Below are 15,965 nucleotides of genomic sequence, written 5' to 3'. Positions count from 1 at the left end.
TTAGACTTATTTCTGTCAGCAAAGGGCCTTTCACAGTGCTATAGTACTAGAACTATCACTAGGTTCCATGTATGGCAGAACCGGAAGGCCTTGACTGACCAACCTATAACTTCATCAAAATTTGAATATTTTGAGTAGATGATTTGTAGATTTATATTTTCTTTCTATTGAAAAGTAACAAAAAATAATTAACTTAAGGCTGATGTCACAATTCAATTGATTATAAGTGCCAAATAAAATAGTCTCCTTGACGGAGTAGGTTGTTTAGTCTGTACATGTGACATCTGCAATAAGAGAGTATCAGAACATGGTCATGCTCAAGATGGGCCACTCGGTAGGGATTCTGGGTAGTCTAACATCTTGGACGTAGGATAGGGCATTCAAAGACTCCATGCCTTAATTTGACCACTGTCCTCTCTCTCAAGAATATCAGGCATGACGCAGTGAGTCAGTGTTGTGCTGTGAGGAGAGAGACCTGACCCAGACCCAGACCCAGACATCCTACCAGGTGGCCCTGCCAGTCGTGTGTCGTCAACCACAGCAGAAAAGTGGTCGCAAACAGCCAAAGACCAACGCCAGCCAGCCCGCACAGGGAATGCTTTTCAAAGAAAGAGGGGAGAGAGGGAGGAGAGGGGAGAGAGAGGAGGGAGATGGAGGAGAGGGAGGAGGGATACCTAGCGATCTAAGGGCAAGGGGAACCGAGTGAATCCAAGCAAAGAAAGTATTAAAATCTGTCCCCCAAAAAAGAAGGAAAAATTTAATCACATTTTATTTGTCTGTCATCATCAGATCAGATTTCAGAAGACATCTATGGTAACCGTGGCGATGGGGGTTGTCAGCCCAGTAACCGTGGCGATGTTGGTTGTCAGCCCTGTAACCGTGGTGATGTGGGTTGTCAGCCCTGTAACCATGGCGATGTGGGTTGTCAGCCGCCTGTCAGTGTGAGGTGCTGTTGCCCTGGGTGCAGCGGCAACAAGCTGCCCTGAGGTCGACAGACCGGCAGAAAGTATTGCCAATGCCATGCCCTCTCCTGCTAAGCGCCTCCGTTTAGGGAGCACATTTCTGGTTAGCCGGCGGAAAACACAAATAGATGTTTTTTGCATCCCACAGCCACGTTCTGTTTGGGAGATATCCAACTTTTTCAGAGGCAGATTCTCTCTGTTGGGCAGACAGACACACACATATACACACATATACACACACACACACACACACACACACACACACATTCTCCACACACACACACACACACACACACACACACACACATATACATATACACATACACACATACACACCCACATACAGATGCCCTCTGTTATCTCTATCACACTGAGAACCGGGCGTGCAGACAAAAGGCAGACCCCATTTTATACAACAATAAATATTCACATGGGCGGTTATATCTCTCCATTGTTTGTTTATCTATGCACTTTCATCTCTCTGTGAGCTACGGTTGGTAGCACATAAACAGCCAACAGGCGCTGTGTCCTAATTGAGCTCGGGGGAAGGATCTGTCGGTCAACAGTCTGATCTACTTCTTGTTCTTTTATGAACTATTTTATTACCTTGTCTTTTTTAGCGATCGTTGTGCTCTTTTTATTTGTATTATTGTCTATTGATTAGCTTTGCTACTTTACATTTATTCTGCACTGTTGAGGAATAGCTGCAAATCTGCTTTTAACTGTAGTCTTGAGGATAGTTGCAAGTGTCACACCCTGGCTCTGGGACTCTATATGTTGAGCCAGGGTTTGTTCATTCTATGTGTTTATTTCTATGTTGGTAATTCTGTTGTGTTTATTTCTATGTTGGCTAGAGTGACTCCCAATCAGAGGCAACGAGTGTCAGCTGTCGTTGGTTGTCTCTGATTGGGAGCCATATTTATACTGTCTATTTTCCCTTTGTGTTTGTGGGTTCTTGTTCCGTGTTCGGTCATTGTTACCGTGGACTTCACGAGTCGTTTCTTGTTTTGTTGATTGTGTTCTATTATCACTAAAGATAATAAAGTTAAACATGTTAGTTCATCACGCTGCGCCTTGGTCTGTTCAATACGACGATCGTGACAGAAGAACCCACCATGCAACGACCAAGCAGCGTGTCCAGGGGCAGCTCTTGGGCTGGACATGGGAGGAAGCGCCGGGAGAAGAGACGGTGGAGGCGCACCGTAGAGTGGAGCAGCGGCGCCAAACGGGTCAACGTCGGACAGGCGAGAGGCAACCCCAGAAAATTTTTAGGGGGGGGGCACACGGCATGGACGACGGGGCTGACGGAGGCAGAAAAGGGGCGGATTCAGAAGGCCACCAGGTTACGGATACACCGCCCTGTACGTCCTGTGCGGATACCTCACACAGAGTGTGTGAGGGTAGGCATTCAGCCAGGACGGGTTGTGGCCGCTCTTCACTCCAGGTCTCCTATCCGTCTCCACAGCCCGGTTCGGCCTGTCCCTGCTCCACGCACCAAAACCTACGGTGTGCGTCGCTAGCCCAGTCCGGCCTGTCCCTGCTCCACGCACCAAGCCTACGGTGTGCGTCGCCAGCCCAGTCCGGCCAGTCCCTGCTCCACGCACCAAGTCTACGGTGCGCGTCGCCAGCCCGGTCCGGCCTGTCCCTGCTCCACGCACCAAGCCTACCCTACGGTGCGCGTCGACAGCCCAGCCCGGCCTGTCCCTGCTCCACGCACCAAGCCTACGGTGTGCGTCGACAGCCCAGCCCGGCCTGTCCCTGCTCCACGCACCAAGCCTACGGTGTGCGTCGCCAGCCCAGTCCGGCCTGTCCCTGCTCCACGCACCAAGTCTACGGTGCGCGTCGCCAGCCCGGCCCGGCCTGTTCCTGCCACTCGCACCAAGTATACGGTGCGCGTCGCCAGCCCGGCCCGGCCTGTTCCTGCCACTCGCACCAAGTCTACGGTGCGCGTCGCCAGCCCGGCCCGGCCTGTTCCTGCCACTCGCACCAAGTATACGGTGCGCGTCGCCAGCCCGGCCCGGCCTGTTCCTGCCACTCGCACCAAGTATATGGTGCGTGTCGTCAGCCTGGTAAGGCCCGTTCCTCCTCCACGCACCAAGCCAGGGGTGCGAGTCGTCAGCCTGGTAAGGCCCGTCCCTCCTCCACGCACCAAGCCAGGGGTGCGAGTCGTCAGCCTGGTAAGGCCCGTTCCTCCTCCACGCACTAAGCCAGGGGTGCGAGTCGTCAGCCTGGTAAGGCCCGTTCCTCCTCCACGCACCAAGCCAGGGGTGCGCGTCATCAGCCTGGTAAGGCCCGTTCCTCCTCCACACACCAAGCCAGGGGTGCGCGTTGTCAGTCCAGCACAACCCGTGCCTGGGTCACCGGTGCCTGGTAAGGTACCGGTCAACTGCTCCACTATGGAGCTGAAGCTAACCGCTCCTGCTAAGTCCAGTTCAGCTCAAGCCGGCGGGGCCAGACTGGACCAGGGGCGCTATGGGGGGTGTATTGGAGGGTGGTGGTCAAGGCCGGAGCCAGAACCGCCGCCGAGGAGGTATGCCCGCCCAGCCCTCCCCTGTTTTGTTCAGGTTGAGGTGCGGTCGCAGTCCGCGCCTTTAGGGGGGGTACTGTCACACCCTGGCTCTGGGACTCTATATGTTGAGCCAGGGTGTGTTCATTCTATGTGTTTATTTCTATGTTGGTAATTCTGTTGTGTTTATTTCTATGTTGGCTAGAGTGACTCCCAATCAGAGGCAACAAGTGTCAGCTGTCGTTGGTTGTCTCTGATTGGGAGCCATATTTATACTGTCTATTTTCCCTTTGTGTTTGTGGGTTCTTGTTCCGTGTTCGGTCATTGTTACCGTGGACTTCACGAGTCGTTTCTTGTTTTGTTGATTGTGTTCTATTATCACTAAAGATAATAAAGTTAAACATGTTCGTTCATCACGCTGCGCCTTGGTCTGTTCAATACGACGATCGTGACAGCAAGTCTGCTTTTAACTGTAGTCTTGAGGATAGTTGCAAGTCTGCATTAACTGTAGTCTTGAGGAATAGCTGCAAGTATGCATTTCACTGCAGCGTTGAGGAAGAGCTGAAAGTCAGCATTTCACTACAGTGTTGACGAAGGGCTGCAAGTCAGCATTTCACTGCAGTGTTGAGGAAGCACTGCAAGTCTGCATTTCAATGTAGTGTTGACGAAATGCTGCAAGTCAGCATTTCACTCTAGGGTTGAGGAAGAGCTGCAAGTCAACATTCCAATGTAGTGATGAGGAAGAGCTGCAAGTCAGCATTTCAATGTAGTGTTGAGGAAGAGCTGCACGTCAGCATTTCAATGTAGTGTTGAGGAAGAGCTGCACGTCAGCATTTCAATGTCCAGTCGTGGTCAAAAGTTTTGAGAATGACACAAATACTAATTTTCACAAAGTCTGCTGCCTCAGTTATGATGATGGCAATTTGCATATACTCCAGAATGCCATGAAGAGTGATCAGATGAATTGCAATTAATTGCAAAGTCTCTCTTTGCCATGAAAATGAACTTAATCCCCAAAAAACATTTCCACTTCTTTTCAGCCCTGCCACAAAAGGACCAGCTGCCATCATGTCAGTGATTCTCTTGTTAACACAGATGAGAGTGTTGATGAGGACAAGGCTGGAGATCACTCTGTCATGCTGATTGAGTTAGAATAACAGAATGGAAGCTTTAATAGGAGGGTGGTGCTTGAAATCATTGCTCTTCCTCTGTTAACCATGGTTACCTGCAAGGAAACACATGCTGTCATCATTGTTTTGCACTAAAAGGGCTTCACAAGCAAGGATATTGCTGCTAGTAAGATTGCACCTAAATCAACCATTTATCGGATCATCAAGAACTTCAAGGAGAGAGGTTCAATTGTTGTGAAGAAGGCGTCAGGGCGCCCAAGAAAGTCCAGCAAGCGCCAGGCCCGTCTCCTAAAGTTGATTCAGCTGCAGGATCGGGGCACCACCAGTGCAGAGCTTGCTCAGGAATGGCAGCAGGCATGTGTGAGTGCATCTGCACGCACAGTGAGGCGAATACTTTTTGAGGATGGCCTGGTGTCAAGAAGGGCAGCAAAGAAGCCCCTTCTCCCCAGGAAAAACATCAGGGACAGACTGATATTCTGCAAAAGGTACATTGATTGGACTGCTGAGGACTGGGTTAATGTTATTTTCTCTGATGAATCCCCTTCCCGATTGTTTGGGGCATCCGGAAAACACCTTGTCCGGAGAAGACAAGGTGAGCGATACCATCAGTCCTGTGTCATGCCAACAGTAAAGCATCCTGAGACCATTCATGTGTGGGGTTGCTTCTCAGCCAAGGGAGTGGGCTCACCCACAATTTTGCCTAAGAACACAGCCATGAATAAAGAATGGTATCAACACATCCTCCGAGAGCAACTTCTCCCAACCATCCAAGAACAGTTTGGTGACGACCAATGCCTTTTCCAGCATGATGGAGCACCTTGCCATAAGGCAGAAGTGATAACTAAGTGGCTCGGGGTACAAAACATCGACATTTTGGGTCCATGGCCAGGAACCTCCCCAGACCTCAATCCCATTGAGAAATTGTGGTCGATCCTCAAGAGGCTGGTGGACAAAAAAAAAACCCACAAATTCTGACAAACTCCAAGCATAGATTATGCAGGAATGGGCTGCCATCAGTCAGGATGTGGCCCAGAAGTTAATTGACAGCATGCCAGGGCAGATTGCAGAGGTCTTGAAAAAGAAGGGTCAACACTGCCAATATTGACTCTTTACATAAACTTAAAGTAATTGTCAATAAAAGCCTTTGACACTTATGGAATGCTTGTAATTATACTTCAGTATACCATAGTAACATCTGACAAAAAACATCTCATAACACTGAAGCAGCGAACTTTGTGAAGACCAATACTTGTTTCATTCTCAAAACCTTTGACCACGACTGTAGTGTTGAGGAAGAGCCGCATGTCAGCATTTCAATGTAGTGTTTTGGAAGAGCTGCAAGTCAACATTTCAATGTAGTGTTGAGAAAGAGCTGCAAGTCAGCATTTCACTCTAGTGTCGAGGAAGAGCTGGTAGTCAGCATTTCAATCTTGTGTTGATGAAGAGCTGCAAGTAAGCATTACATTACAGTGTTGAGGAAGAACTGCAAGTCAGCATTTCCTCTACTGTTGAGGAAGAAATGCATGTCAGTATGTCAATGTAGTGTTGAGGAAGAGCTGCATGTCAGCATTTCACTCCAGTGTTGAGTACTAGCTAAAGTCAGCATTTCACTGTAGTGTTAAGGAAGAGCTGCAAGTCAGCATTTTACCACAGTGTTGAGGAAGGGCTGCAAGTCAGCATTTCACTACAGTGTTGAGGAAGAGCTGCAAGTCAACATTTCAATGTAGTGTTGAGGAAGAGCTGCAAGTCATCATTTCACTGCAGTGTTGATGAAGAGCTGCAAGTCATCATTTCACTCTAGTGTTGAGGAAGCGCTGCAAGTCATCATTTCACTCTAGTGTTGAGGAAGAGCTGTATGTCAATATTTCACTGTAGTATTGAGGAATAGCTGCAAGTCATAATTTAAATGAAGTGTTGAGGAAGAGCTGCAAGTCAGCATTTCACTGTAGTGTTGAGGAAGAATTGCAAGTCAGCATTTCAATGTAGTGTTGGGGAAGAGCTGCAAGTCAGCATTTCACTGTAGTGTTCACAGTGCTGTGTACTGTGCTCTTGACGAATAAACTTTGATTTGATTTGTCTGTGATGCCTATAAGACTACAGAGGCAGTGGAGGGACCATACAGATTTAAAATACACTAGAGTGGCTGATGTCATAGACCTGTACAGTTCTAGAATTTGTGGACAATGGCAGCCATCTTGGTCAGTTCTATTTAGTTCTATGGAAGGGACACTATTAGATATTACACATCACTCGTACCACTTTTACAGAGCACAGACCTCAGACCTGTGAGTGTAGAGGGCTTGGACAGGGCCACCAGGAGCTGAAAGGAATACGCCAAGTAAGTAAAGTCAGACAGGGTTGAAACTTAAAGACAGGTCTGGTGTCTTCTGTCCACTAAGGGGTGAAGAGGGGACTAGTGCTAAATACTGAGAGCACTGAGGGGGACTGAGAGGAAGGTACCAATAATTAGGGTCCAAGCTATAATGGCATTCAAGGTACCGGATAAAAGTGTCTACTAAATTTGATATATTATTATTATATCAGGGGATTAGGGTTAGATAGAGTAAGTCTTTCTTACCCTAATTACTTAACACTTTTTTTCTTAAAACTGCATTGTTGGTTAAGGGCTTGTAAGTAAGCATTTCACTGTCAACACCTGTTGTATTCGGCGCATGTGGCAAATAAAATGTGATTGAATTTGAGTAATGTGTATATCTGGGGCTGGAGATAGGGGCAGTGGGGTAGGTGGGTGGGGCAGCGATCTGGCTATAAGGGGTAGGGTGGAGCAGCGATCTGGGGGTAGGGTAGGGTGGGGTAGGGGTGGAGTAGGACAGAGAGCATTCCCTGCTGGGTCAGAACGACAGCGTGCTCATTTGGCAGTAAGCGGAGAGCCGCAGACTCTGGCCACTGAAGGGTTATATACCATCCCCTTCTATTCAACACAACGTACAGTATATCAATAGCTAACAGGGTAGAGTGTGAGTGAAATATACACTGAACCAAAATATAAACGCAACATGTAAAGTGTTTTTTTCCGCAACTTTTGTGCAAAAATTGGTTTACATCCCTGTTAGTGAGCGTTTCTCATTTTCTAAGATAATCTATCCACCTAAGAAGTGTGGCATATCAAGAAGCTGATTAAACAACAGGAGCATTTTTATCTGTAATAAAACCGTTTTGTGGGGAAAAACTAATTCTGATTGGCTGGGCCTGGCTTCCAGTGGGTGGGCATGGCTGCCAAGCGGGTGTGCCTATGCCCTCCAAGGCCCACCCATGTCTGCATCCCTGCCCAGTCATGTGAAATCAATAGATTAGGGCCTAATGAATCCATTCAATTGACTGATTTCCTTATATGAACTGTAACTCAGTAAAATCTTTGAAATTGTAGCATGTTGCATTTATATTTTAGTTCAGTCGATGTCAGATAGAGAGAATTAGTTTCTGTTTCAGGATAAAGAGGGTGCGTAGTGTGGGATAGTATTATATGAAACCTGTGTAAAACTTTGAGCAATAAACCTGAGCTTTTCTTCAGCTATGTGTTCACGTTACAGTATGTGCACTTGTTGTGATCATGTCATGTGATCCATAGGCTATGTGCACCAAGTGTGTTTTGGTGTAACTGTGTGGCGTGCGGCTATACCGCGCAGCGCAGTGTTACCTAGGTTGACCGTGAGGCGGACACGGCCGGTCTCCAGCTCCAGGCGCAGTGTGTCTGCGCTGTCACGTGACGTTGTGGCCATCAGCACGCCATATGCCCGTTGAGAACGGAACCGCAGCGACACATCTTCAGCCTCTGTCTGCATCACCACCGGCAACTGGATCTTCATGAACTTACTGCCGTCATAACTCAGGATGGTCGCATCTGGGAGGAGGAGAGGAGAGGGGAGGAGAGATGGGATGGGGAGGTCAGGAGTTATGGGGAGGAGAGAGGTGGGGAGGGGAGGAGAGATGGGGAGGAGAGGGAAGGAGAGGAGAGTTGAGGAGGAGAGATGGGGAGGAGAGATGGCGAGGAGAGGGGAGGAATGATGGGGAGGGGAGGAGAGGAGAGTTGGGGGAGGAGAGATGGGGATGGGAGGAGAGGAGAGATGGGGAGGAGAGGGGAGTAGAGATGGGGAGGAGAGGGGAGGAGAGATGGGGAGGAGAGGGGAGGAGAGATGGGGAGGAGAGGTGAGGAGAGATGGGGAGGGGAGGAGAGGAGAGTTGGGGAGGAGAGTTGGGGAGGAGAGATGGGGAGAGGAGGAGAGGAGAGATGGGGTGGAGAGGAGAGGGGAGGAGAGGGAGGAGAGATGGGAAGGAGAGGGAGGAGAGATGGGGGAGGGAGGAGAGGAGAGGAGAGATGGGGAGAGGAGGACAGGAGAGTTGGGGGAGGAGAGATGGGGAGGAGAGATGGGGAGGAGAAGGGGAGGAGAGATGGGGAGGAGAGGAGAGATGGAGAGGGGAGGGGAGGAGAGATGGGGAGGAGAGGGAGGAGAGGAGAGATGGGGAGGGGAGGGGAGGAGATGAGAGATGGGGAGGAGAGGGGAGGAGAGGAGAGATTGGGAGCAGAGATGGGGAGGAGAGCAGAGAGAGGAGAGTAGAGAGAGGAGAGGAGAGGAGAGGAGAGGAGAGGAGAGGAGAGGAGAGGAGAGAAGAGAAGAGAAGAGAAGAGAAGAGAAGAGAAGAGAAGAGAAGAGAAGAGAAGAGAAGAGAAGAGAAGAGAAGAGAAGAGAAGAGAAGAGAAGAGATGGGAAGAGGGGGAGGGGAGGGGAGGAGAAGAGAGTTGGGGAGGAGAGATGGGGATGAGAGGAGAGGAGAGATGGGGAGGAGAGATGGGGAGGAGAGGGGAGGAGAGATGGGGAGGAGAGGGAGGAGAGATGGGGAGGAGAGATGGGGGAGGAGAGGGGAGGAGAGGGGAGGAGAGATGGGGAGGAGAGGTGAGAAGAGATGGGGAGGGGAGGAGAGGAGAGTTGGGGAGGAGAGATGGGGAGGGGAGGAGAGGAGATATGGGGTGGAGAGGAGAGGGGAGGAGAGGGAGGAGAGATGGGAAGGAGAGGGAGGAGAGATGGGGAGGGAGGAGAGGAGAGGAGAGATGGGGAGGGGAGGACAGGAGAGTTGGGGAGGAGAGATGGGGAGGAGAGATGGGGAGGAGAAGGGGAGGAGAGATGGGGAGGAGAGGAGAGATGGAGAGGGAGGGGAGGAGAGATGGGGAGGAGAGGGAGGAGAGGAGAGATGGGGAGGGGAGGGGAGGAGATGAGACATGGGGAGGAGAGGAGAGATGGGGAGGAGAGATGGGGAGGAGAGCAGAGAGAGGAGAGGAGAGGAGAGGAGAGGAGAGGAGAGGAGAGGAGAGGAGAGGAGAGGAGAGGAGAGGAGAGGAGAGGAGAGGAGAGGAGAGGAGAGGAGAGGAGAGGAGAGGAGAGGAGAGGAGAGAGAGAGAAGAGAAGAGAAGAGAAGAGAAGAGAAGAGAAGAGAAGAGAAGAGAAGAGAAGAGAAGAGAAGAGAAGAGAAGAGAAGAGAAGTGAAGGGAGGGGAGGGGAGGGGAGGGGAGGGGAGGGGAGGGGAGATAGATAAATTAATACATGTTGATGTATTTATTTTAAAATCAAAGAAAAGTAAGCCAGAATACTATCAATTTAGTTGACAATAAAATATTTTAAATACTGTAACTGAGAGTAATTGCATTTGGATAAAGGAATAACTATTTCAGAGAAAGTGTTAACATATAATCTCACTCTAAATATTATTCTCGCTAGGGAGCATTTCATGAACCATTATTTGATTTGGTTGTCAGTTTCCAAATTTGGCGCAGTGTCATGGTAAATTCATATGAGGTTGGTGGCACCTTCATTGGGGAGAACGGGCTCATGGTAATGAAGGAAGAACTGGAATGGTATCAAATACATCACACATGGTTTCCAGGTGTTTGATGCCAATCCATTTGCTCTGTTCCGGCCAATATTATGAGCCGTTCTCCCCTCAGCAGCCTCCTGTGGGTAATTATATTATTAAAACAAAAGGTTATGTTTGCTAACGCTCTCCAACACATGCACGCACATGCACGCACTTATGTCAGTTGCTGCAATACTCTCAGGCCCAGATTTCCCACCAACCAGTAAATATTCATGTGCATCCATGCTGACAGGGACAAGACCATGACTGAATTCATAAACAAAGGCTCTTCTGACTGGAAAGATTCTCTTGGACCCATTTTACATTTCAGTCATTTAGCAGATGCTCTTATTCAGAGCGACTTACAGGAGCATTCAGGGTTAAGTGCCTTGCTCAAGGGCACATCGAGTGATTTTTCACCTAGTCACCTCTGGGATTCAAACCAGCGACCTTTTGCTAGGCTCCCTGCCTGCTTAGGTGACACGGATAAATAGTCCTGTAGGGTTGTGAAGTCAGAGTAAAATCACCACAACACCACTCTGACGGTCCAACAACCTTGAGACAAAAACAGAGTATCTTCTACAGGCGTGCACTGCTCCTTAGCCAGGACCTTGGGTATGAAGACATTAAAAAGGGTAAGTCTTCGGCTCAATGATTTGAAATGATTTCAAATAGTATGTGAACCCACATATCAGTTCTCTCTACAATGATTCTGGGCAGATTGTTTACAACTGCGGGAAGAGGGTATAACAACATCTCAAATAACCAGACAGACCATAACCCAATAACACAACCATTAGGGCCACAGACAGACAGAGAGAGACAGAGAGTGAGAGAGACAGAGAGAGAGACAGAGAGAGCGACAGAGACAGAGACAGAGAGAGAGACAGAGAGAGAGACAAAGAGAGAGAGACAGAGACATAGACAGAGACAGAGCCTGAGACAGAGACAGAGCCTGAGACAGAGACAGAGCCTGAGACAGAGAGATATAGACAGAGACAGAGAGATATAGACAGAGACAGAGAGATATAGACAGAGACAGAGAGATATAGACAGAGACAGAGAGATATAGACAGAGACAGAGAGATATAGACAGAGACAGAGACAGAGAGATATAGACAGAGACAGAGACAGAGACAGAGAGATATAGACAGAGACAGAGACAGAGACAGAGACAGAGACAGAGACAGAGACAGGCAGGCAGGCAGGCAGGCAGGCAGGCAGGCAGGCAGGCAGGCAGGCAGGCAGGCAGACAGACAGACAGACAGACAGACAGACAGACAGACAGACAGACAGACAGACAGACAGACAGACAGACAGACAGACAGACAGACAGACAGACAGACAGACAGACAGACAGACAGACAGACAGAGGAATACAACATTGGTGAGGCACTGGCTACTATTCTGAACTTTGTGCGGTGAGCTTTCTGGCACCCAGAGCTGCTGAGGGACAAAGTGGAAGAGGATGTCCAGTGGCTATAAGAGTCAGGCTGGTTCCCAGACTTGCCCTCTACAATATCATCAGCAGACTCCATTATCTACCATCCTCTGACCAGCTCCAATACAGTATGCATGCTGAAAGTCAGTAGTTAACTTGTTCTTTGTAAAATAGCATTGTATTTGTTCAAACACAATTTTCTCCATCAGTTTACTAAGAACAGGCAGCAAAGTGATTGGGCGGCTGTTAGAGCCAGCAAAGGGTGCTTTACTATTTGTAGGTATTGGAATGACTTCCTTCCACACCTGTGGACCACACACCCCTTTAGGCTTTGTTTAAAGACATGGTCAATAGGGGTGGCAATACAGTCTGCTAAATGGCTAATTGAAAAATTTAAGAAAAAAACTGCTGATGCATAACCACATTTCGAAATTGCACCTTGTGTATAGACGGGTGGGTTGTTTAGCTACAAAACTGATGTGTGCGCAACAGTGGAGCAGAACAGGTGCGGTTGGTTTAGAATCAAAGGATTGTTGACAACATGTAAACTAGATTTATTTTCCAAATCTATATTGAAGACATCAATACATTTGCACAATGAGCGCTTGTTGTCTCTCAAATACATCGTTACAGGTCTGGAGCCCTTAAGGATAGGATAGGATAGGATAGGGGAAAATTGTCTTAGACACACGGTACTGCTGTGTACAAATAGACACTCAACATAATACATAAACGTTACCCTTATCATCATACACTTCCACATGGGCATTAATATGGAGTTGGTCCCCCTTTGCTGCTAAAACAGCCTCCACTCTTCTGGGAAGGCTTTCCAATAGATGTTGGATCATTACTCCCACAAGCATTAGTGAGGTCGGGCACTGATGTTGGGCGATTAGTCCTGGCTCGCAGTCGGCGTTCCAATTCATCCCAAAGGTGTTCGATGTAGTTGAGGTCAGGGCTTTTTGCAGGCCAGTCAAGTTCTTCCACACCGATCTCGACAAACAATTTCTGTATGGACCTCGCATTGTGCACGGGGGGCATTGTCATGCTGAAACAGGAAAGGGCCTTCCCCAAACTGTTGCCACAGCTGGAAGCACAGAATCGTCTAGAATGTCAACGTATGCTGTAGCGTTAAGATTTATCTTCACTGTAACAAAGGGGCCTAGCCCGAACCATGAAAAACAGCCCCAGACCATTGTCATGACTTGCCCTCATGGGCTGAGGATCAAAGATACCGGCTAGGCAAAGGTTTGAATACCCCCTTTCCTGGGGGCTAGTTTTATGACCGGTCGTAAATTCCTTGCAGAAACTCTCTTTTCCATGCCATGCAGAATTGGGAGAGGGAATTTCCCTGTGAAACAAAGCAAGTCTTCCCACCAAGAATCCAACATCCAAAAGTGGATAATGAAACAATATTCCTACTTAAAAGAATGTGGGACATGGTCGGTAGGGACTTAAAGAACAATCATGTCAAATTTGTTACTATGTTGTGATGTCATTAAAGACGGTGGAACAACATAACTGTATCTCTGGGGGTGTACACTTCCCAGTTATGAGGTGTGCATCTAATTGTTGTATAAAACAAATGATTAAGTATAATAATACTTTTGTGAAGATAACAATGTGATTTTAGCATTCTAGATGAGATGATTGTTTTCCATGTTGATTTGTTCTCAGTCAGTGTGGCCATGCCCAGATGAGCACAAACATGATGGAACACCCCTTTTACCCTGAGTGCATAAAAAGCCTTGAAAAACATTTAAACATTAGACCAGCAGACGTGAAGCGTGAGCTAAACGTTACAAAAATTAAAACTACAACTCCATTACCAAAGGATGACCAAGCATACTACGGTATAAGCCGGATGTTGCAAATGGTTGAATTTCTACAAGACCAAGAAGTTTGAAGCTGAAGCTACACATTACAAAATGGTCAGACCAGAAAGACCAGAAAATAGAAATGGAGAAACTCTTCACGAGGTGAAGAAGAGGACAATGCACTAGACCTTATCATTTCAGTCTGCAGATGGCATGTATAGTCATCTAGAGAACTTTTACTAAAGACACAAGTTGGGAAGGACAACAGCTGGTACACCTGAAGTACCCATTCTAACCACGACTACGACCAGAAACTACCAAGGACATTGGGATCTCTGGTAGGCAAACCAGAGTCCTACATCATCAACTCAACTATCGAGGACAGCTACACGTAAATACATGTTCCATTTCTAATCCTAATGAGCGGGTGCTAAGCGTTTGTATTTCCGTGAGTGTAGTTAAGAAATTCCTTTGTCTCTTCCTCCCCCCTCTCTCTGAATCAGCCAACCCTCCTTCTACCCAAGCATTCATGCTATTGTTAGTCCAGTCTACTAGGGACCTGTTTTCATTGTATTACATTAGTAATCAATAACCTATGTGTGTTTGTATTGTGTTATTATTTAGTTAGTTAGTAAATAAATAATTAAGTCAATTTGTGTATTGCTGATTCATCAATAAAGTTAGGGTTCTTGCAGGTTCAAGGATAATGCGACATTCAGAATGAGACTGATAACAGGTATTTATTTGATAAGTGACTGTTATCGATATATAACATATATATTGTTTCAGAGTTTAATTCGGGAGATGGTAACTTGTTAAACAACTTTTTCCGTGGTGCCCCAAATTCCTAATGAGTTAATTGTTACATGATACATTAATCGAGTGACAATTAAACATAGTTAGGTGATTCGATAAATAACAGTTATACATTAAAGTAAGTCACGTCACGACACCATTATTCCTCCTCCACCAAACTCTACATTTGGCATTATGCATTGGGGCAGGTAGTGTTCTACTGGCATCCGCCAAACCCAGATTGGCAAAGGTGCCAGATGGTGAAGCGTGATTCATTACTCCAGAGAAGGCGTGTCCACTGCTCCAGAGTCCAAACTTTACACCACTCCAGCCTACGCTTGGCATTGCGCATGGTGATCTTGCCCATGGTGATCTTAGGCCATAGAAAGCCATTTCATGAAGATCCCGACGAACAGTTCTTGTGCTGATGTTGCTTCCAAAGGCAGTTTGGAACTCTGTAGTGAGTGTCCATTTTTACGCGCTACACGCTTCAGCATTCGGCAGTCCCATTTTATGAGCTTGTGTGGCCTACCTGAGCTGTTGTTGCTCCTAGATGTCTCCACTTCACAATGACAGCATCTACAGTTGACCGGGACAGCTCTAGCAGGGCAGAAATTTGACGAACTGACTTGTTGGAAAGGTGGCATCCTATGACGGTGCCATGTTGAAAGTCACTGAGCACTTCAGTAAGGCTATTCTATTGCCAATGCCGAATCCACTCATTTAAAGGGGTGTCCACATACTTTTGTAAGTATAGATTATAATACTTTTCATGTTCCCTTATTCTGTCAGTGGGGTACTAACACAGCTCAGCTTTACCTATTGCTGTTTAGGATGGACATGGGAATGAAGGAGAGCTTATACCTGTTCAGCTGTAGGGACCCTATAGTGTCTGCCTGAGGGGAGGAGGGACCCTATAGTGCAGGGGTGTCAAACGTCCGGCCCGCAAACGGGTTTAATCCGGCCTGCGAGATGATTTTGTAAAGTATAAAAATGGGCTGCAATTTTTCAATAAAATAAACTGCTGTTCCAATTGCGTCCACTGGATGGCGCAATAGCAATTGTGTTAAGCAAGCAAACTGTTTATACCGGGGCAGAGCAAGTAGGTCAAGCAAGTGCAGCCAGTCCGGATGAGCTTTTGTTTTGCCCGCGATATTTATTACGGCTTCTACTTTTAACATGATGTGCTTTGGCACCCTCATTGCCCCAATATGTCTCTGTCAAAAAAGAGAAAAGTGGACGCAGAGTGCAGAGTGTTCCAAGAAAAATGGTCATCCTCCTATTTATTCACAGAATTGAATGGGAAAGCTGTATGTTTGGTGTGTCACAGCATGTTGCAGTGCTGAAAGAATATAACCTTTGTCGCCACTATGTGAGTCTTCATGCCAACAAATATGACAACTTTCAAGGACAGCGGAGAAGAGAGAAGGTGAATGAACTGTTGGC

General features: G+C 47.5%; 1 protein-coding gene across 13 annotated transcripts in view; it reads right to left on the bottom strand.

Annotated features, from left to right (window-relative positions):
* LOC121555656 (neurexin-1a-like) overlaps positions 1-15,965 on the bottom strand; it is an 838,957-nt gene that overhangs the window by 562,591 nt on the left and 260,401 nt on the right. For all 13 annotated transcript variants that reach the window (XM_041869510.2, XM_041869572.2, XM_041869886.2 and 10 more), the window contains one exon: positions 8,257-8,460. In XM_041869510.2, the coding sequence (XP_041725444.1) occupies positions 8,257-8,460 (204 nt within the window). The remainder of the gene's footprint in view (positions 1-8,256; positions 8,461-15,965) is intronic.

The sequence above is a fragment of the Coregonus clupeaformis genome, chromosome 1 (assembly GCF_020615455.1).
Source record: "Coregonus clupeaformis isolate EN_2021a chromosome 1, ASM2061545v1, whole genome shotgun sequence".
NCBI classification, from domain to species: domain Eukaryota; kingdom Metazoa; phylum Chordata; class Actinopteri; order Salmoniformes; family Salmonidae; genus Coregonus; species Coregonus clupeaformis.
This window is presented reverse-complemented; position numbering and strand designations above follow the sequence as displayed.